Source organism: Pelmatolapia mariae, linkage group LG4 (genome assembly GCF_036321145.2).
Source record: "Pelmatolapia mariae isolate MD_Pm_ZW linkage group LG4, Pm_UMD_F_2, whole genome shotgun sequence".
In the NCBI taxonomy this organism is placed as follows: Eukaryota; Metazoa; Chordata; class Actinopteri; order Cichliformes; family Cichlidae; genus Pelmatolapia; species Pelmatolapia mariae.
The window spans coordinates 10,802,138-10,823,488 of NC_086230.1; the positions used below are offsets into that span (position 1 = coordinate 10,802,138).

Genomic DNA, 21,351 nt, shown 5'->3' on the forward strand with positions numbered 1-21,351 from the left:
GCACTCCACGGGTATAAATACATATTAGGAAATAAGATCTGTTTTTTTTTTCAAAATTATTATAGAGCCTTGAAAGCTACTAATTAATTATCACTTTTACATTTTACAGATTTTTTTTAAAACAATGTAATATATTCTAGAAAGTAAAACCCAATTATCAAACTCCAAATTACCAATAGTAAGTTATTCTGGCATGTAAAAAAAATGGGTGTATTTAGAGTGTATTTTATTTTTTAACAACCGAGTAACATTGCGTTAGCGTTATTCTATTTTTAAAAAAAATTATAAAACATATGCTACACATCTAGACAACAGTAAAATTGAATGGACGTATTCTAATATTCTTTCTAAGCCTGTTTTAAGGTTTTCATTTGAGGTTTTGCGTCAGGATTTTTGCGACAGTGTTCCGACCTTGATGACGGCAGTTTTGACAGCCAGGCGCGGATTTTGTAAACAGAAGTAAGAGTGTTCCTGTGTCTAAGGTCCTCTTCATTTTTATATTGCTAATTGTTTGTGCGGCAGGCATATATTTCCTCTCTGTTCGCTGTTTTATTTGTGGGAAGTGAAGTTTTGGTTACCTTTTTTGCTCTTTGTTGAAGTTCCTGGGAGCTGATAATATGTAGCTCCCCGCATCAGCTAGCATGCTAACAAAATGGGACGAGAACAGCGCTGAAGCTGTCCGTTGAACCGGCTGCTTCACGTGAGAGCGGGTATGCTAGTAGCGTGTCTCCTCAGGAGATCTGTGCTTTTATCGGGACTACGGCGGCCGGGAGTCCAGCGGAGGTATTTCTGTGCGGCGCAGAGTGTCCTCCAGGACACATTGCAGCAGGAGGCAGACATGATCCGAAGCCGGGGGCAGATCCGTCGGGTCCTCTGCGTGGCCGAGAAAAATGATGCTGCTAAGGGGATCTCTGAAATTATGTCCAGCGGCAGGGCCAGGAGGGTCAGTCACATCCCCTCACACACTCACCTCAGACAGACAAATCTGCCAGGCAGTGTAAAACTTACACCAATTGGTCAAAGAAACCTTTTGCCAAGGAGAATTGCTAATGTGTCAACTCTCTATCAGTTCCAAAATGTGTAGCACTGGTAAAAAGTCTTGAGCCACCTATCATTTCTTTATATTTTGCTAAGTAAACATACACAAACATACATGGAAATACAGTATATAAGGCAAAACAGAGTTTCTATAATTCTAACCAGCTTGAAAGTTGATATTTGGTACGATCACCTTTATCCTTCAACACAGTCTGATCTCTCTTAGGCAGCTTTCTTGACATTTCTTTAAGTATTCTTCAGGAATAGTTCTCCTGGCTTCTTGAAGGACACTAAAAGCTCTTCTTTGGATGTTTGCTGCCTTTTATTCTGTTCTCTCTCAGGATGATCCCACACTGCTTCAATAATGTTGAGGTCTGGGCTCTTGGGAGGCCAATTCATGACTGATGTTCCATTGTGTGTGTGTGTGTGTGTGTGTGTGTGTGTGTGTGTGTGTGTGTTTTTTTGTTTGTTTGTTTTTATCCAGGAACACTTTTACTGCATTAGCAGTGTGTTTGGGAATATTGTCATGCTGAAAATGAAGCTGTTGCCAATTGGACATTTTCAGAGATGGTACTGTTAGAGTGGATCAAATCTAATCCATCCAATTCTGTATTTATAATTTCCCTAACATTACTGACTGAAATGCAATCCCAAACCATGGCAGAGCCTCCACTGTGTCTTACAGATAGCTGTAAACAGTCTGATTTCCTCTGTACATGCTGAAGTGATTTGAGTAAAAAATTTCAAGTTTGGGTTTGTTTACTTCCTTAAGAATGGCTTTATGACAGGCACCCTTCTACAACCCTGGGATATGTTATTGTTGTGAGTAACAACTGTGATATATCAGGCTTTCTCCTGGCTAAAAACAGGCCTTTGGGAGGATGAACACTCACAGAAGCACAACTGGTCCCACATATAGCTGGACCAGCAGTGAGATTGTGTTACTTGTTTCTGTGAATTTGTCTGTTATTTTTGGTCATTTGATAAACAAAGATGTATTTTAAACTCGAGTAAATTAAACCCCATTTAAATAATATGTGCAGGGAAAAAGTACATATATACACAATAACAAGATCTCTGACAGACACATTTGTATTGTGTAGCTTAAATTATTAAGGTTAATAGGAAACGCCTGACAGTACAGTACAGTTTGATTTGGAAAACCTTCAAACACTTGTCAACCGTACCGATTTCTCCATCTATACATCTGATAATATAACAACAAATCTTTGGTTGCTCCAGCACTCATTGTCTTGTTTTTTTTATTTTAGAGGGAAGGAATGTCGAAGTTTAATAAAATCTATGAGTATGAATATCATCTCTTTGGGCAGGTAAGGAAAATTTCATACATTTACCTAAATGTCTGTTCTTTGGCGTTTCATTTTGTGTCTGATTTTGTCTCTGTGCTTCCTTCACCAGAATGTGACTGTCTCAATGACATCAGTATCAGGGCATTTACTGGGTCTGGAGTTTAAAGCTCCATTTCAGAAATGGTAAGTTTAAAAATTTTTGGGGGGTATAAAGCATCAAACACGCTAACAGAAAAAGCTTATTGTTTTTTATCCTTTTCTCTCCAAAGGCACAGTTGCAATCCGGTGCTGCTGTTTGATGCAGAAGTAGAGAAATATTGTCCGGATAATATGTTACAGATTAAGGTAGGCTCGTTAACTGTCCTCCTAATAATAGGAAACATCTACTGAAATAAATGATTATTTTGTATTTCAGTTAACATGTGTGACGCTCAAAGTTTACTGTTTATTAAGTCAACTGCTATAACATTCTTCCTCTCCTCACTTTCCTTTTCTCTATCCTTTTTTTCTTACATAGCGAACGCTAGAGAAGGAGGTGAGGCTGTGCCAGGCCTTGGTCATCTGGACTGATTGTGATAGAGAGGGAGAAAACATTGGCTTCGAAATCATAGATGTTTGCAAAGCAGGTATAGCAGAATTCTGGATGTTTTTGTAGACTGTGTAAGGCCTCAGAAGTTCAGGCTTCATGTGAAAAACCTGCTGCTAAAAACATCTCCTCTGTCTGTATTTTGTTTTCTTTCAGTGAAGCCAAATTTACAAGTCTTTCGGGCAAAGTTTTCTGAGATCACACCCAACTCAATCCGAAGAGCCTGTGAGACTCTAACAGAGCCTGATGCTAACGTCAGTGATGCAGTTGATGTCCGCCAGGAGCTGGACTTGCGTATAGGTAAGACAGCACTCACTCTTAAGCACATGGAAGGCTTTGTGGGGATAATGGATTGGGTCAAAGGTCAGTGATTCAACAAATGTCTGATGCATCCTCCATAGGTGCATCTTTTACTCGATTCCAGACACTTCGCCTGCAGAAGATCTTCCCAGAGTCCCTGGCCAATCAGCTGATCTCATACGGCAGCTGTCAGTTTCCCACTCTGGGTTTTGTGGTGGAGCGCTTCAAAGCCATCCAGGCATTCATACCTGAGACTTTCTATAAGATCAAAGGTCTGTCTGTGCATACACCCCAATACTCAGCAGAAATTCAGTGATTTGGGTTTTAAAAGAATATTCACCTCTTTCCTTCGTGTCTCTCTTTGCCTCAGTGATCCACGAGGTGGAGGAGGACTGTGTGGAGTTCAACTGGAAACGAAATCGCCTCTTCAATCACACAGCTTGTCTAGTGCTCTACCAGATCTGCATGGAGGTATGTGCCTGCATGTTTTATGCTGAATATCCTGATGAATTTTTGTATACTTTTCTAAAATGCTGAATTGAGGTAGATGAGTCTGGGTAACATATAATCTAAGTGCTCCACTTAATTAGATTTTCACATGAGCATGTGAAAGACCTGTGGCAGTACACTTTGTTCCTTCAGTGATTAAAAACTCATGAGCTGTTCATGAAATAGTCACGACCTCTGATCTGTTGGTTTCATGGGTTTGTTTTAGTTGTTATTCTATGTTAGACTGTAGCTGCTGTGATTTTTCTGTTTGTTTATACAGCCCTGAGTGTTTTGTTTTGTTATATTTTGGTTTTGGGTTTTTTTGCTTATTGATGAGAGAACAAAGTTGTCATCTGGCTCTATGAGTCTCATCGAGACACGTGTATCGTTTACCGTCGAGCCCAGTAATTAACACTTCATTCTCACTGTTGCCCACAGAGAGAAGTGTGAGAATCGGAAGAAAAACTTAGGTCAGAGAGACTCAGCAATGTTTGTCTCTGTGCGCCGGGTGTAGTCTGCAGTCCTTTAGAGTATTGGAGGATAACAAGTCAAACTGTAGGTGTGATGAACTTATTCTCGTGGGGGAGTGAGAGCCTGATTCTGGTTAGAGAAGGCCAGCAAGGAAGTCCCTGCATTATACCTTAAAAGTGCACATTATCTTTTTATAGTAACATGGTGAGACGGCTCACATGTAGTTCCAAAACCAAAGAGTTCAGCATTCAGTTCTGTGGTCCATTTATGGCTCTACTGAGCTTTCTTTCTTTCTTTCTTTCTTTCTTTCTTTCTTTCTTTTTTTTTCTTTTCTTTTTTGTAAATTTGTTCCCCCGTGTTGGCAGAGAAAAACTGTTAATGGACTTTAAAATGTGTCCTGAGGAGACAAACAGAAGTTCACATTTCCTGTTTGCATTCACAGCTTTTCACCAAAACAGTTTACCGGTGCTGAAACAATTTCCTTCCTGACAAAATATTTGTTCCTTTTTCTGCTTTCAATTTGAAAATCTGTATTATTTACACCTCACACTTGAGATTGAGATGGTCTTTAATTAGGTAGGCATCTCACATTATCAAGCACTACAGGTCCTGTTACTACTAAATTAAACTATCCATTGTGGGGGGTCATTGTGGCCATTCAAGAAGCTTTTCAATGCACAAAAAACCCCACACCAGCCGGAGCTGCTGGTGTTTATTTCAGCTGTTGCAAACAGATAAGTAACATCAATAATATTTTTGGAGATGCTAAACCTAACCAACAGCAGAAAGTACAAGAGTGAATTTTACATGATAACATATCAATGGGGACATTTTGGTCATAGGAATGGAGGTATTTCTTGAATATAAAAAGTACAATCCAAGGTTAGTATCCACCTCGAAAGGCAGTTGGACATGTACCAACTGTGTGTGAGGTTAGCGCATCTCTATGCTGCTCCTGCTGCTGTTAGGACACCACAGTAATTTTTAAGTGTTTTCAACCTGCACAAATAAAATGATTTAAAAGCCGCGTGTGAAAAGAGAATATCACTTCATTCATTTCCAGGATCCCATAGCAACAGTCACCTCAGTAACCAGCAAACCTAAGAGTAAATGGAGGCCACTGCCTTTGGACACTGTGGTAAGAATAAAAAGCCAAACAGCTGCACATAAATGTAAAACACACAGCAACTTAAAACACTTTTTTTTTCTTTCTTTTTTTTTTAATGGCATTAGAAGATTTTGTCCTGCTGCTTTGGCCCACTGCAAACAGTCTTCTTCATTTGTCTGGCCTACAGGAACTGGAGAAACTGGCTTCACGGAAGCTCAGAATAAGTGCCAAAGAGACCATGAAAATTGCAGAAAAGCTCTATACTCAGGGGTGAGTGTGTGAATCTTTTAGTCGAAAGCATTTTATGTGATGTAAAAACTGCTTTCCAGAGAATAAACTAATGTCTCGATGTCTGAACTTATTTCACTCTTAAGCCTGATGTGTGAGAGTCTCTGTGGGTTCAATGAAACATACAAGTGCATTTAGATGTGTTCTTAGTTTTATACACAAAGAACACCCACTCTGGAGATTCGGCAATCAGTGATTTTACATTTCCAGAGCGTTCCTACATCGTGAATCATATGTCCTTTTCTTCATTCTTTTTTTTCTTCTTCTGCTCAGGTTCATCAGCTATCCCCGCACAGAGACCAACATTTTTCCAGCAAACTTGGCTCTCACCCCACTGGTGGAGCAGCAGGCTCACAGCCCGGTGTGGGGGGCGTTCGCCCAGCAAGTGCTTGACCAGCCGGGGGGACCCAACCCAAGACAGGGCAAGAACTCTGACCAGGCCCACCCTCCCATACATCCCACCAAGTTCACTAACGCACTGCAGGTAGCTTGGTGTGATCAATAACAGGGATTTTTTTTTTTTTTTTTTTTTTAAATTTCAATTGTTTCAATTTTATGAACAGAAAACAACCACAGAATTTGAGAAGATAATTACAGTAAACACTGCTTGTTGTCTCTTTGTGTTCTTCCCAGGGCAATGAAGGACGTCTGTATGAGTTCATTGTTCGCCATTTCTTAGCTTGTGTATCCCAGGATGCTTTGGGACAGGAGACTGTGGTTGATATAGATATCGCTCAGGAGAAGTTCTCCGTCTCGGGACTCATGATCATTGCAAGGAACTACCTGGATGTTTACCCCTATGACAGGTGGAGCACAAAGGTACAGTGTGGGTGTTTAGACTGACCAAACTTTACCAGTTTTGCTCTAAACCCACTTAAACAGCTCAAATAGTGACTGTGAGCTGAAACATTCTTGGCATTCATTACACATCTCTACGTTATTGCTTTTTGTGGACAACATATTCTGGTAAATGTGCTTTACAGGTGATTCCAGTGTATGATCAAGGCTCTCAGTTCCAGCCCTCTGCTATTGAGATGGTGGACGGACAGACGAGTCCTCCGCAGCTGCTCACTGAAGCCGACCTCATATCGTTGATGGAGAAGCACGGCATTGGTATATAATTGACGCACAAAGTCAGAAATTCTGTTTTTTTGTGGGTTGTTAGGTTTGTTAGTTTGTTTGTTAGTTAGTTAGTTTTGTGTATTTGTCGACTTGTCACTGGTCCATAAATACTTTAAATGATGAATATATGTAATGTGTGATTTTAGACAGTATGAGAGATTTAAAGACACAGTACATAAAGTGTCAGTTTAAAATATTTTCCTTACAAGAACAGCTCACTGTCATGTGATTTAATTGAAGAAGTATTTCATTATAAAATATGTTGTTAGTTTTTGATCATTTAGTGAATTAAATATCATCTTTTAAATTAAATATTACCTTTAAAGTGTGATCTCTATAAAGAGATTCATGATTATGTAAGACTTGTAGTCAAAGGACGAAAGCTTTAGTACTGTGAGATCTCTGGTTTCCTTTTTAGTTTCTTTGTAGTCAGAGGTGCCATTGCCCATTCACATTTACAGGATTTGGCGGTACGCAGGTCAATAGTATTCGGCAAATGAGGGAATATTACATTTTACCCCCACTTTGTTGAATTAGGGCCTCGGACGATTAAGGCAAAAGAAAGTCCAACTTGGTCCAACCCAACTAACAAGTTGTACCTAATAAAGTGTCTAGTGAGTGTATGTGGATATTTTTTGTGTGTTGATCTGATTTAATAAAAGCAGCTCCACCTACTAACTTCTCTCAGTATAGACCTTCTTTGCTCCGTACTCACAGTTTGGCGTCTAATGTGAGTGTTACTATGCTAACTGTTCACATTACAGGTACAGATGCAACCCACGCTGAGCACATTGAGACTATAAAGAGTCGCATGTATGTGGGCTTGACAGCTGACCAGAGGTTTACACCTGGAGAGCTGGGCATGGGGCTGGTGGAGGGTATGTGCACGCACGCTCGCACTCAGTGTAAAGCTCGGTCACTCAGTTGTGCTGCGTACATATCAATGTGTGCGTGTGTGTGTATGTGTGCAGGTTATAACTCCATGGGCTATGAGATGTCAAAACCGAACCTGCGTGCAGAATTGGAAGCAGACCTCAAGCTGGTGTCAGAAGGCCGAAAGGACAAACGGAGCGTGCTGCAGCATCACATCCAGAAATACAAGACCGTCTTCATTGAGTCTGTCAGGAAAGCAAAGAAGTTAGTTGCATTTACCTTGTAGTTTACACATGTGTATGTCTGCATCCTCAGTATTAAAACTAGTGCGTAACCTTTCCTGCTATCGCTGCATCCTGCTGGTAAGAAGTCGTATGTCTGCTGTTCCCTCAGGTTAGATGAAGCGCTGTCTCCCTATCTCGGTGCAGCTCACGAGATCCCTGAAGCAGAGCAGCAGGACATGGAGATCCCGCTGCCGGTGAGGAAGTGCCCTAACTGTGGTCGGGACATGGTGCTGAAGAAGAAGAGAGAAGGAAACAGGTGAGACGATGCAAACAACGGAAGCTTTAATAAAGAAGGATGCGTTCTTCCAACCTTCCTCAGCAGGCAGTACAGATGTTTGTTAAAAATACACCGATTGGAGAAAAAAAAAAAATTCACACCTTCTAATATTTTAGCCTTTACCTTTGGTAAAAGCACACATGCGCTGTGGCATCTCCCAGTGTGAGAAAGTTGGACCGTTATATAAAGTCTTCTCAACACATCCCAAAGATTCTCACTGGGGTTAAAGTCTGGACTCCGTGGTGTGTGAAAATGGAGTGTCATTCTCCCTGAGCTGAACTATCACAGTTTGAGCCTGATGAGTCCTGGCATTGCCATCTTTAATGTGCCACCAAGGGGCATATTAATGGAAAAAGATCAGGTAATTCACTATATTCAGGCAGGCAGTCAGCTGATCTCTTTGTTTTGTTTTGTTTTGCTGAACTTTAACTCGACCAGCTGAAGGAACCTCAGATCCTAACACTGCCACCACAGTCCTGTGTGGTAGGAACTTCACGTGATTCTCTTTTTACCTGATGCACCCATCACATCTGGACTCCACAGACCACGTGACTTCAGTCTTTACTCTGCCAGCAAATTAAAGCCTTTTGGACAGGCAGTGTATAAAAAGGCACCCATACAGTCATTTTTCCCACTTTTTAAAAATGATTTTTACTTACATTTATTCATTTTAAGTTGTTTGTTTGTTTGTTTGTTTGTTTTCATCGTAGCGGACATAAACACTTTTTTTCTTATTCTCTCATGTTTTCTGCACCCTCGCTGCACTCTGACCTCTCAGCTGTTCTCTATCTCCTCCTGCAGTAAATACCTGTCGTGTGTGGGCTTCCCAGCCTGTAAAACAGCAGTGTGGTTTCCCGACGTGGTGCTCGAGGTCAGCAGAGATGAAAGCATATGTCCCACCTGTCAGCCACACCCCATTCATATGTGAGTATTTATTTTGTATTAATCTGGACAGTATTAAAGCCATTCCTCATAGAAGTGCTTGATAAGTTACCAAACTGTGATATGTCCTAAATGAAGTAAGGCTAGCTTACTGGGATCAAGGGTTGAGTAATGCTGTGACAAGGCTGATCAGTCTCTTCCACAAAGACTCAAGTTTGTAATTTGCTTTGTAGTACAAAAATATTATTTGTATTTTCCCTTTTTAAAAAAATAAAAATTATAGTGTCCAAAAGTTGATTCTGTTCATCTGGACGTAGCGTTTTCAGTGGGAGAAACGTTTCATCACTCATCCAAGTGACTTCTTCAGTCTCAGCTGACTGCAGGTTTCCCCAATCTTATAAACAGTACATTTTCATAATAACTGAAGCTAGCACCACTGAAGGAACAATGGGCTGGGAGGTCAGTTCCTTCATCATAATTATGCAAATTCTCATGACCATTGATCAACAACCACTGACCAAACCCCACTGATCAGAGCCCACTGATCAATGGCCCATCAGTACCATTCACAGAGAGTTGGGGAATGGCTGCAATCACAGCATTGTAAGATGGCGAAAGATGTACCCTTAGGCCCCCTCCTCGATTCAGAGATGGTCTTTCCCTTTTCACGTAAATGGCCTCCTTGACTCTGCGCTCAAACCAGCGTTCCTCCCTCTCCAAGATGTGTACATCCTCATCATTGAAAGAGTGTCCACTGGCCTGCAGGTGTAAATAGACTGCAGAGTCCTGGCCTGACGAGGTAGCTCTTTTGTGTTGTGCCATCCGCTTCGCCAGAGGTTGTTTGGTTTCCCCGATGTATAAATCCTGGCAATCCTCCTGGCACTTAACAACGTACACTATGCGTGTTTTGGGGTTTAAAAGCCACAGAGACGCAGTGTTTAGAATGGATTCTGAATAAATGAATACATTTTTAAACATCCATTTATATCTACATTATCTTTCTTCTGTATTTTCCTGTATTTATTTTTGATATTTTCATCACTTTTTTCATATGGTTTTTATTGAGCCATATTATTTGACCGTGTCACTAACACTCCAGCTGAAGAATAAGTACACCTCAAATACAGACTCGCAGAGCTGTAAGCGTGGCTGAAGAGTCTTCACACACATGTGGTCCTCGTTGTTCACTGTGTCCTTCTGGCTCTGTGTGTTTCATTAGGCTCATTTAAACTATGCACAGTAGATTTGTAGTGCTACTCAGTTTTTATGCAAATGTCCTCTGATGCAATGTGAGTGACAAATAGGTAAGAAGCATTCGTATTTACGACTGTCCTGCACTAAAGGAGTTGGGATTGTTTTTCTGTGCGATTCACTGCTGTCCAGCCAGAGCAGTGATTGTACATTATGTGGTCAGTGCTGTAGATAAACGGCCTTCATGAGAGGCCAAAGAGTGCCTCCTACTTGATGTGTGTACGTGTGAACAGTGTTAGCCTTTGTTTTTCTGTGTGTGTGTGTGTGTGTGTGTGTGTGTGTGTGTGTGTGTGTGTGTGTGTGTGTGTGTGTGTGTGTGTGTCTAATGCTTGTAGTCTTCAAGGTCTTTCAGGAAGTGTAACACCAACTCTCTGCTCTAACCAGAAGAGCAGAAGGTACCCTAAGCATTAATAAGTACGTTGGAAAAACAGCTGACAGACTGGTTTTTGTTTTGGTTTTTTTCTTCTTCTGTTTTTTTGACAGCCTACTAATGTTGACAGTCACAGCTTTAACACGAAGTGCTCTTTTTGTTTCACTTCCTGCTTGTCATATGAACCCAGGAGAAAAATATTAGTTTACTAATTATATTTCTGAAGTCCTCAGCACTGAAGACACATCCCCAAAAATAGATAACCAGCAAATGTCAAGTTAATTTGGTACTGTTAGAATAAGAGTGGACTTTAACTGCAGCAGTCTTGTCCTGCATGATTACTGATTGCTTATTGTACTGAGATACATCTATCTCAGCCTAATTGACCGCTGTTATGTATCAAAGTTCAAATGCTGATTTAAAGAGCAGCGACCTTCCCTGCAAAGGTCACACAATACAGTACAACGCAGAAAAAAATCTGAATACGTACAGAACAAAAACATGTAGACTATCAATAACGTGTAACATGTAAAGTATGTACTCTGGCCTCAGATTTCCAAAAGTGTTTTACATTTACAAAACTCTTTTAGGATTCGGTAAACGTCCCCTAGCGTCACACCGAAAAGAGTCTCAACCTAAATCATCTCCCTAAATCATGCCTGCTGATTTTGACTTTTGTCAGGGTCTGTGCTACAAGGGGCATTATGTGTTAATTACCCTGTGTTAGTGTCCTGCTGTTTTATAGTCGATAGAAATGCAGGGGCTTTTTTCTTTCCTGCCCCCCCACCCCTCTTTGTTTTGGTCAGTTTTGTTTTTTTCAGGGACAAAAGTTTTCACTTCTGTTTTTCCACTTCTTTGTACATTTCCTCACGTCCATTCTCTTTTAGGAATTTACTGACATTTGTGAGTCATTATATATCTATTATTAGCATCAATATAAGGACAATGGTTGTTATTCTCTCACTGATAAATTCAAAAACTGCTGCAACAAAGGGTAGCTGGAAATGTACAGGAGGAACCGTTACTGAACAGACCAGTCAGTGCAGATGCACGCTGTGTCACCACGACATGTTGTTGCATTTCTAGGGAGGTACACATCAGCGTATGGCATATGGTTAAAGCATAGGTTTTCAGAGAGGTTTGCGTGTATGACGTAGCTATGGTGTAGATTTCCAAGTAACACGCTATCTTTCAGCTTAACAGTGGAAATACCAAAGAACCATATGCTTTAAAGTATTTGCACTGATGTTCTGTTGCACTGAACTCCAAAGTGTTTAAGTGCATTGGACAAACCTTGTGTGACTAGGTGAATGAGGCTTCTAGGAAAAAGTGCTTTGAGTGCTCAGATAATATAGAAAAGCACCGTATAAGTACCAGTCTATAAGCAGACTGTACTACAGGTAGATAGATGTATCTCAGCTCAGTTAGTGACATGTGGCCTTTGCAGACTTTGACAGTTAGATGAATTGTTCTTCATGTGCTGACTTACACAATGAAATAGTTTTGAACATATCTTGGGAGTCAAAACTACTCAACTGATAGAAAGGTGGTCAGTTTTAATCACAAAGACATATTCAACCAGTAACTGGTCAAACTCTGGACACTCGGTCATTTGCAGAAACGTGCAGAAACATTTGCAAATGCTTCGCGTCTCTCTGTTAGAGTGCTCACACGCTGTGCTCAGTGATGCTTTTTAATCAGCAACTGCTTCATGGCTTTCCTGTTGTCTTTAACTCATTTAAATTGCTCCATATAATCCAGCTCTGAGGTCTCCATCAGACCTGGATGATCATTTCGGTTGTCATGAGATCTCTCTGAAATTAACACTTTCTCGAATCATGCAGGAGCAGTCCAGCTTTCTGCATGTGTTTGAGTGTTGTGTTTTTGGTAACTGGCACCTGTACATGGTGTTGAATGTCCTTTCATCACAGGCATAAGGCACAGTAACACGATTAAGCCAGAGCCCTTATGTTGTGAGGGGTTTCACGTGTTGTTTTGCTAACTATATTTCAGAACGCATGATTTTTGAAGGTGGTTTGTAGTTGACTGATTTAGGGAGGGATGTCTAAGTTATGAATGCTTTTGTAAAAGATTCGTCCTCTCAGCACAACAGAGACTTAACTCACACATTAACTGAAAAAAACCCCATGTATTTATTTATTTTTTCAGTGGTCACGTCAGTGCTAAACTCCCTCCGTGCCTTATGCTACCCTCTCAGGCATACAAACAGCGACGGCCCTGACGCTCTCGAGAAATTTCTCCAAATTCTTGTTTACACAAGTAGGCGTTAACCCTACAAGCACGTGGCTCAGCTCAGTCCAAATATAGGGCACGCTCGCTCGCAGTGAGCCAAAGTGCTCCACACCAGCATCTGTTACCATGGCGACCAATCTGGTGGCGAGCTCAAAGTTGAGCTCCAGCCCTCTCTCCAGAACAACGTCAGCGCTGTAGTTTTTTTGTTTTTTTTTTAAATCAGATATCACTGTGCAGCTTGTTGGATAACTTCATATGCTGATAAATGCAGATGTGCGCAGGAATAGATTGTTGCTTGGTGCTACCGCCTCACTTGTTGCCACGGCAACTTGCCCTGTTTTACCAACTTTTGTTATGTACAGGTTTTTGAAAAAGCCACTTTATGGTGGACTATTGTCCTCAGTGCTTCACACAGTTTTCTATGAAAATAAATATTTTATTACATTTCAGTCATAAGTCATGGTATGTGCTCCTGACTTACTGGTAATTTCAGTTACCTGCAGTTGGAAAACAGCCACTAAACTTGACACTCAAGAGAGGGTGACAGGAAATGTCACTGCATGGATTTAAACTTCTATATGATATGCCTTTGGTTCACTGATAACTTATAAATCGTCTCTGTGGATCAAATTTAATTATGCCAGTGAAGCACATATTAACCAAATGCCCATGCAGAAGCGCAAAAGTGACTCACACGTCGTTACCACTGAGCCAATTATATCATATTGGAAACCCTGTACCTTAAGACATCCAGATGTGTGGGGGGGTTTTTTAAGCGTTTCCTTCTAATGTCTTTTAGTCACAGCCGAGCACAGAACAACAGAATGAACCTCATTGTCAGGGGAAATATTTAAGTAATTAGGATTCATCTTCTAGAGTTTATTCACATCTCTACATAGTTTTATGCCAAACAATGATAATCGTCATTCTGCATCAAAGGGGTGGATTAGCAAGCTGATAGATCCATTCATGGGGCCATGCTGGAGTGTCAAATACATGTTGGTATTGGCACAAATATTGACCAATAATAATTAATAGAAAACTTTTTTTTTTAGAAAAAAGTGCAGAAAGCAAAGCTTGGGCTGATTTAGAAATTTGTCATTATCGATGTCTTAGCTTCATGGTCTTTCTGCAGCACATGTGCAGATCCACATGAGTGTGGTGAACTGGAGCCAGTCAAAGGGCGAGAGGCAGGGTCACGAGTCTAGCACATCAGTAGATAACACAGAGAGGCAGACAAACACTCACATTCAGAGTCGGACCTACAGCCGATTTAGAATCCCAGTTAATGCGAAAAGCATGATTGGACTATGGGAGACAGTCGGACTATCTGAAGAAAACTCACACAGGTACAAGGAGAAGATCCCAATCCACACAGAAAGGTCCCAACCAGACAGCGCCACCACCCTTCTGCCCTCCTCTGCTGTAATCTAACTATTTATGTCAAGAATGTGTTTAAGAATCTTTGCTGCAATAACGTTATGCAGGAGGATTTTTTTAACAGTGAACTGTGAAATCTTAATACTCCACACCACAGCCAGCACATACCCACTTCACTTTTGTGGGTGGAAACAGTCGGCCTGCTGAACAAATAGTATAATAATTGAAATTACCTGAGGTATTTGATTCTGATTGTGTTGATTGTACTAAAATTGCCCACTCTGAATGAGTCAAGCAAGCTAAGAGGACTGAGCTTACCAGTAGCTTACTTGACTCATTTAGAGTGGCTTACTCTCTTTGGATGTTAAATAAGTGATGGATTGCCACACAACACAGTTCATTTATTAGATGTGCACACTGAGGTTGCCTCCTGTGTGTCCTCCCTTCTTAAGGTTGAAGTTCAAGTTCCGCAGGGGTAGCCTTCCTCCCATGATGCCTCTGGAGTTTGTCGGCTGCATCGGTGGCTGTGACGAGACCCTCCGAGAAGTGCTGGACCTGAAATATCTCAGACCGGGGGGAGGTGGTGGTGGTGCAGGAGTTGGAGGAGGGGGTGGAAGAGGAGATGACCCTCACCCTCCACCTCCAAGGCCACCCAGACCTGATCCATCCAGAACCCGAATCTCCAATCCTCGCTCTTCTCTCCCGCCTGTGCCCTCCTGGACCCCACAGCCGACGTCTCCACCAGGTGGCCGCAGTATGAGTGTAAACGCCAGCAGTGACGCGATTGTGTGCAACTGTGGTCAGGATGCACTCCTTCTGACTGTGCGCAAAGACGGCCCTAATCAAGGCCGGCAGTTCTACAAGTGCAACGCCGGGAGCTGCAACTTCTTTCTTTGGGCAGATCAACCGAGTCAGCAGGGGGCGCCACAGAATCGAGGGCCGCCACCGCCAGCACCGAGGACTTCCCAGCCTCCTAGGCCATCTCTGGGATTCAGAAACACATCTGAAGGAAGCAGAGGGCAGGAAGCGGGTGCACCAGGACATTTGGGACAGGTGATGTGCAACTGCAACGAGGCAGCCGTGACGCGAACGGTGCAGAAGGACGGTCCAAACAAGGGTCGCATGTTCCACACCTGTGGGAAGCCAAGAGAGCAGCAGTGTGGCTTCTTTCAGTGGGCTGATGAGAACGTACCTCCACCAGGTGGGGCTCTCACACACAAATCCTCCTCTGAGCTCCTAATCATAATCCAATGTAAGACCACATACCTCAAACAGGGCTGAAAATTCCCGCCACACCATGCACGAACAGTGTCACTGTTATCTCTTACTTCAATTCAATATGCATTTGTGAAGATATGATGCACATTACACACAAAACAGTGAAGAATGCTTCCTAAAATTCCTGGATCCATACACAGTGACTCTTAATAGTCATCAGTCACTTACACATGAGTTAGACCCCGCCTCTGATAAAAATGCAAATCTTTCCACACCCTTTTGAGTCATTCGTTTAACAAACAGGCAGACAGAAAAAACAAACAGTCTGAACCAATCACGTAACTTCTTTGGCTCAGGTAGTGAAAAGGAAAAGTATGTGACCTTGCAGTAATTAGCTAGATTCCTTTGTTAAATGGGCATAAAATTAATTCTGATCTTTATTTCCTTTAACAAGTATGGACAAACACATTGCTGGCAGGACAAATAGTTGAACAAGTGTTTCTAGCAGCAGCATGATTTTCAGGGAAATCTCGTCACAAACTTCCTAACAGAACTGCTTTATTGTTACAATGTATGGAGTCACCAGCTCTATTGAGGTCATTGCTATTGAGCCTGGGCTTTGACGTGGATGCGCTGCAGATATACTGCCTTTGTATTGGCTTCACCTGAAACACATATTATGCGTAGGAACGAGTGAGTCACAAGGAAAACATGAGGATGAGCTCATTTTCAGATTGTGTTTTGCCTTCACTGTGAACCTTTATCAACAAGTTGATCTCATATGGATAGCATCTACAAACTACACGTATCTTTTTTCCAAAACATAAATACAGCCTAAAAATAGAAAACTAGTTTGACTTATGTTTTCTAAGCTGATCTTCGCAGCGCATAGACACTGATCTTGTACTGGTGTACCCACTTTCACTGCATAACCACAGGGTTAAGTCACATGGTTGACATCGGCAAATGTTTGTAAACAACAAATTCAAAATGTCTCTGATATGACCATATTTTGAGACAAATGTTAGAGCCTGACTGATTCATCCGCAGGCTGATATTAACTATGCACCATTATGTCGTTCTTGACAATTATAACAGTCAATAAATGAAAATTAAAGAAATAAAGAAGAGGCAGGAGAAGCACCCTTCAGCCATGTTATTAGTGTTGACGTTGCACAGTTTGTCGACCACGTGCACTTTGCAAATTCACTTGCAGTTTCTTAAACTGCTTGTTATCTTAAGTGCCTCAACAGTGTATTGAATAACTACACATAACAAATGTCAGGGATCTCTCTTTGTGTTTGGTGTGGCTAAAAAGTAGTATCAGCCAAAATATCGGATTATTAAGTAACCAAAATATCGGTATCAATATCGGTCTTAAAAATCCTATATTGATCGGGCTCTAATACTTGTAAATAAATACAGAAGTGTTTTTTTAATAACCTTGGCTCTGTAGATGCCCACATGAACCAATTAAAGCTTTATCTGTAATAAATGAAGCGGTGTGGTTTGATTAAGTATAGTCACCCTTCAAAACACACTGTTATTATCAGGTTCAAATTTCTTTATTCATACTGCAGCGAGAGTTCACGTGTGATAAGAAAATAACACACAGCGAAACATTATCAACAACAAATTATAAAACTGATGCAAGAAGTGATAATGCATACTAATAAAGTATGGGCCAATAAAGTATTGACAGGATACTTAAGGAAATCCAGTCAGTGTTATTTACTGTTACACGTCACATCAAAACCTGGCATGAAGACTTTGTTTACCACCTGAAATTTTTTATCTTCATCTTAATCTTAATTATCTGGTCTTATCTGCCTTATCTTTCTAGGGTAAAAAGGATGGGCATAGTTTTCAGGTCTCAGATTGAACCCAGAGTCAAAGTGCATTCATTAAACCTGTAGTGCTTCTACTGGCCAGCAGGGACTGACTCATTCGGTGGCAGAAGGAAGTCTGAGTACAGAAGTAGATGCAAAAACTGCCAAACTACTCACTTGATCTACGAAATTTCCCTGATGCACTCTGTCACATTCCAGTGACTACGTCCACCTTTTATGTTCTTCGTGGACATATTCAGGTTTTCAGACCAAGCAATACAACAAGACTTTCTAATAGATTCTCTGTAAAGATGAGTAATCTCAGTAAAAGCAAGCGTACTTGACATTATAAATGCATTATAGACAGGCATTTGCAGTGTATGCTATTGATTTTTAGTGGACCTTGACTGCAGTGATTTGGCTGTAAAATCTGGACTGGAGTCAGTTCTACAAAACACACTATGTTTGTTTAAAAAAAAAAAAAAAAAAAAAAAGGAGAAGAAGCAAAAAAAATCAGGCACTCAGATCAAACACCAAAGAACGAGAGAGATCACGCTCACCTACACCCCATTTGATGGTAAAAAAGAAAGTACTGTCACGACTCACAAACACAGAGACCTTGAGGCATCAACATGACATGTACCTGCAGTCCCAACATGCTGAAAAAAATTCTTTGGTGCTTTCTATGCAATAGCTGGTAACTTTGACTCTTTTAACTCTGATCTCTGTTTCCCCGTGTCAGGTGGTTTTGGTGGTGGATTTTATAGTGATGGAGATGGTGGGAGGAAGGGAAGGAAGATGATGGGAGATCCGAGTGCCAACAGACCCCCCGCTGCTAAGAAACCTCGCACCTGTGGCATCTGCCACATGCCGGGACACACCCGAGTCACCTGTCCTCAGCGATGACCGCTGTCTATGACTGAAGCCACCCCGTAATTGGGCAGAGTTAATGAAGTCTGTGACTTCAGTTTTAAATTTTAAACAACTAGGACTATACATAGAGTGGGGCATCTGCAAAGCAACTGGGTCAACAGGATAAGTGTGTGCAAAACAGAAAGTGTTCCACCCACATGTGTTGGCCAAACCAATACCAAAAGTGCCTAACAGCAGCATGAGCTGCAGCTTTTCTTTCTGTTTTCACTCAGCACCGATCCCTCAGCTGTACTCAGATCAGCTCTAGATGAGTGACTCTTCTGTGGGCCTTGGGAGGACAAATAAGGTCAAGCTAATATTGAAGTGTAAAACAAACCAATCAGAATTGTACACGGACCATTTATGCTGGAGAGCACACATAAAATAAACTCTGAGACAAACGCTGAAGTGCTGAACTAGTTTTATTACTCGTGTTTGTAACCACAGCAACCTGAAAGCACTTAGCAAGTAATTGAAAATTTGCTCACCTGGCCTTGGATCAACCGATCCTCCACTCTACTGTCTTTCTCTGCTTTTCACAATCTCGAAGTCCTAACTAAAATCCTGTAGATTTCTGACTCAGGAGCAACGCCATCTCTGACAAATAAACGTCATTTTAAAAGACGGTGTATGTGCACGCCGTTCAAGACTAATCAGCCAAATGTATTGATATCTGAATATTTTCATGTATCGATTTATGGAGGTGGAAGAAAAAGGTGGGGAAAAAATTTGTTTTTACACTGCAAACAGAAAGAAACCAGGTTGAACTGGTCATCTGATGTCCGCACTGATAAAAGTTAATAAACTCATTTTAAAATTTTATAGTACATTGAATCTCTGCAATCATGACAGAGGGAACTTTTGGTTTCGCTTGGAGTGTTTGGGGTTTTCCATTAGCTTTAGCTTTTGCTTTTATTTTGAGTCTGTTGTTTGCTTCTCTTTGTTCATTTACTTTTGGTTTTGAGTCTTAAACTTTCAGTCGGCTCTACTTTGGAAACGAAACAAAATTTATGACTAAGCAGAGCACGCACCAATGAAAACAGACTTCCTCTGGACTGAAATACTCCGATGCATAAGTAAAGTAGGAATAGGGTTGCTCTATATAGAGTCAACCAAATCTAAAAAAAAGTTCCCCACAACATCTCTCAGTATGTAACTTTCATATCCAATAGCAGTTATGAAGCCATGCAAAATCTTTCCTTCATGAAGACTTTTACAGGTACATTAAAGGATGTCATATTTGTAATTAATGCGCTTTTTTTTTTTTTTACCCCCAATCATTTTGAGCCCTCATTAGTACACCTTTAATTTAATGCAATCTTATTCAGTTTGTACCAAGCACATTTTTCATTAATGATTATATAAATGACCAAGTCTTTGATTTTTATATATTTCTGTTGCACTTGCTTCATGTTTGTGAGTTTTTTGTGTATTAATAAAATAAAATATATTCCTTCTGTGTTAAAAATAATTGTAACACAGAGGGAGTGCGTGCATATTTTATACAGTTATGTTTTGATAATATAGCCATACTAAGGCCTGTAGCTCAGACTGTATGGTGTGTAATAGTATGAAGGTAAGATTTGCATGACTTCTTTCAAATCACTCCGTGATTTTTCACGGGATGAACCGCAGTGTGCAAAAACACTCGAGTACACAGACGTAGTCAAAATTTCTCTGCAACTTGGCACTCTTTCCACCACAAGGCCCGACTACAGAAACGCACACCCATAAGCCTACTTAATACCAAATGCTGAGCGTAAACAAGTTCTTTCTCCTAAAGTTGTGCAGTTTTGTGTTCCAGGGAAAAATCTGACCGGTTCCGTTTTCCCATAAACGCCTCTTGCCTTTGTTCCCTTGAAATGCACCCCCTGCGGGTGTAGGACAGGGGAAATAAACCCGTGGATTCCCGGTACTGGGCTGTAAGTTACACTAATGTTTTTCGCTGGTCGTATTCCAGTGAAGCAGCCCTGATTTTACTGGCACGTTTGGTGACTCATATGTGAGTCATAACATGTGGGTGGGAGCGAGCGCTGTGATCCGTCCTGCCGTGTTGTGTTTGCCGCTCCATCCCGACTCCCAACTCCGCTACAGTAGTATCCGGGCAGATAACGAGTCATGTGACCGCCGTATCTCTTCTCTGAATTGCAGGAATTACCTCCTACTTACGGGAAAAGAGGCGCATTTATCCCGTATTTCAGACTGATAGGTGTACTCTTCCCTATAGGACCATAAAGAACAGGCGGTCAGATCACCAGAGCTTTATGGACTTTACCGGAACTAAAACACCACAGCGCTCTGTGCAAACTCACTGCTGGATATTAAAGCGCCTGTGTGGAAATACTCACTGCACAAAATCAGATTAAAGGGGCACTCTGCCACTTTTACAAGTTCTTCTGCTCAAAAAAATCTGACAGAATAGTCCCAGTGAGGTCATCATTATGTCATCAGGGGCATCTTGGCGTAGATTTAAATTTTTAAATTGTGTGTGCAGCTAAAAAATTAAAGTTTTTAAGGTGCAGCCACTGACCAGGGAAGTGCTTATAATGGACTGGTTCTTATAATGACGATCATGCAGTAGTTCTTAAATCAAAGGATGAGGATGTATATTCTCTGCTGTTTGGACCAATAAATGATCTTTGTTTTAAGTAAACAATGAGTACGGAATTAATTCTAAATGTTAAAACGTGTTAATATTTCTGTCACTCTTCATATAACCATATAATCTGATAACCTTTCAGTTCTTAACAGTTTATTAATTCTTAATAAGGTCACTGTAAACTACTGCATTTCATACTCCTGCAAACTTCCCATTACCACTGTCCACAATCGCATCAGGTTGTTACAATATGTTACAGCTACTTTTTAAAATGCTTTCCATTGATGTTGTGTTAAGTAAGTAAAGTGTGACCAATATTTCAGACGATTTTTTTTTTAATCTTTCAGGCACTCAAAACCTAAACACATTCCCCAAACATTTAAGTGCTGTTATTTGTGAGTCTTCGCTAAAATAACATGACAACACAACTTTAAAATAATCGTGTTTTATCATCACAACAAGTCACGGATTACTTGTTTAGTCTGCCTGACTCTGCTCGAATCAGCAGGTT

General features: G+C 41.0%; 1 protein-coding gene across 1 annotated transcript; it reads left to right on the forward strand.

The window, feature by feature from the left end:
• Positions 1-430: 430 nt before the first annotated feature.
• On the forward strand, positions 431-19,629 carry top3a (DNA topoisomerase III alpha). Its single transcript, XM_063471414.1, has 19 exons — positions 431-943; positions 2,310-2,369; positions 2,458-2,531; positions 2,618-2,693; positions 2,866-2,974; positions 3,091-3,234; positions 3,336-3,506; positions 3,605-3,705; positions 5,258-5,332; positions 5,490-5,572; positions 5,864-6,074; positions 6,224-6,409; positions 6,574-6,703; positions 7,477-7,590; positions 7,684-7,849; positions 7,979-8,125; positions 8,948-9,070; positions 14,735-15,483; positions 18,072-19,629. Exons 1-19 carry the CDS (start codon positions 713-715, stop codon positions 18,233-18,235), a joined length of 3,114 nt encoding a protein of 1,037 aa, XP_063327484.1. The 5' UTR covers positions 431-712; the 3' UTR covers positions 18,236-19,629.
• The last annotated feature ends 1,722 nt before the right edge of the window (positions 19,630-21,351 follow it).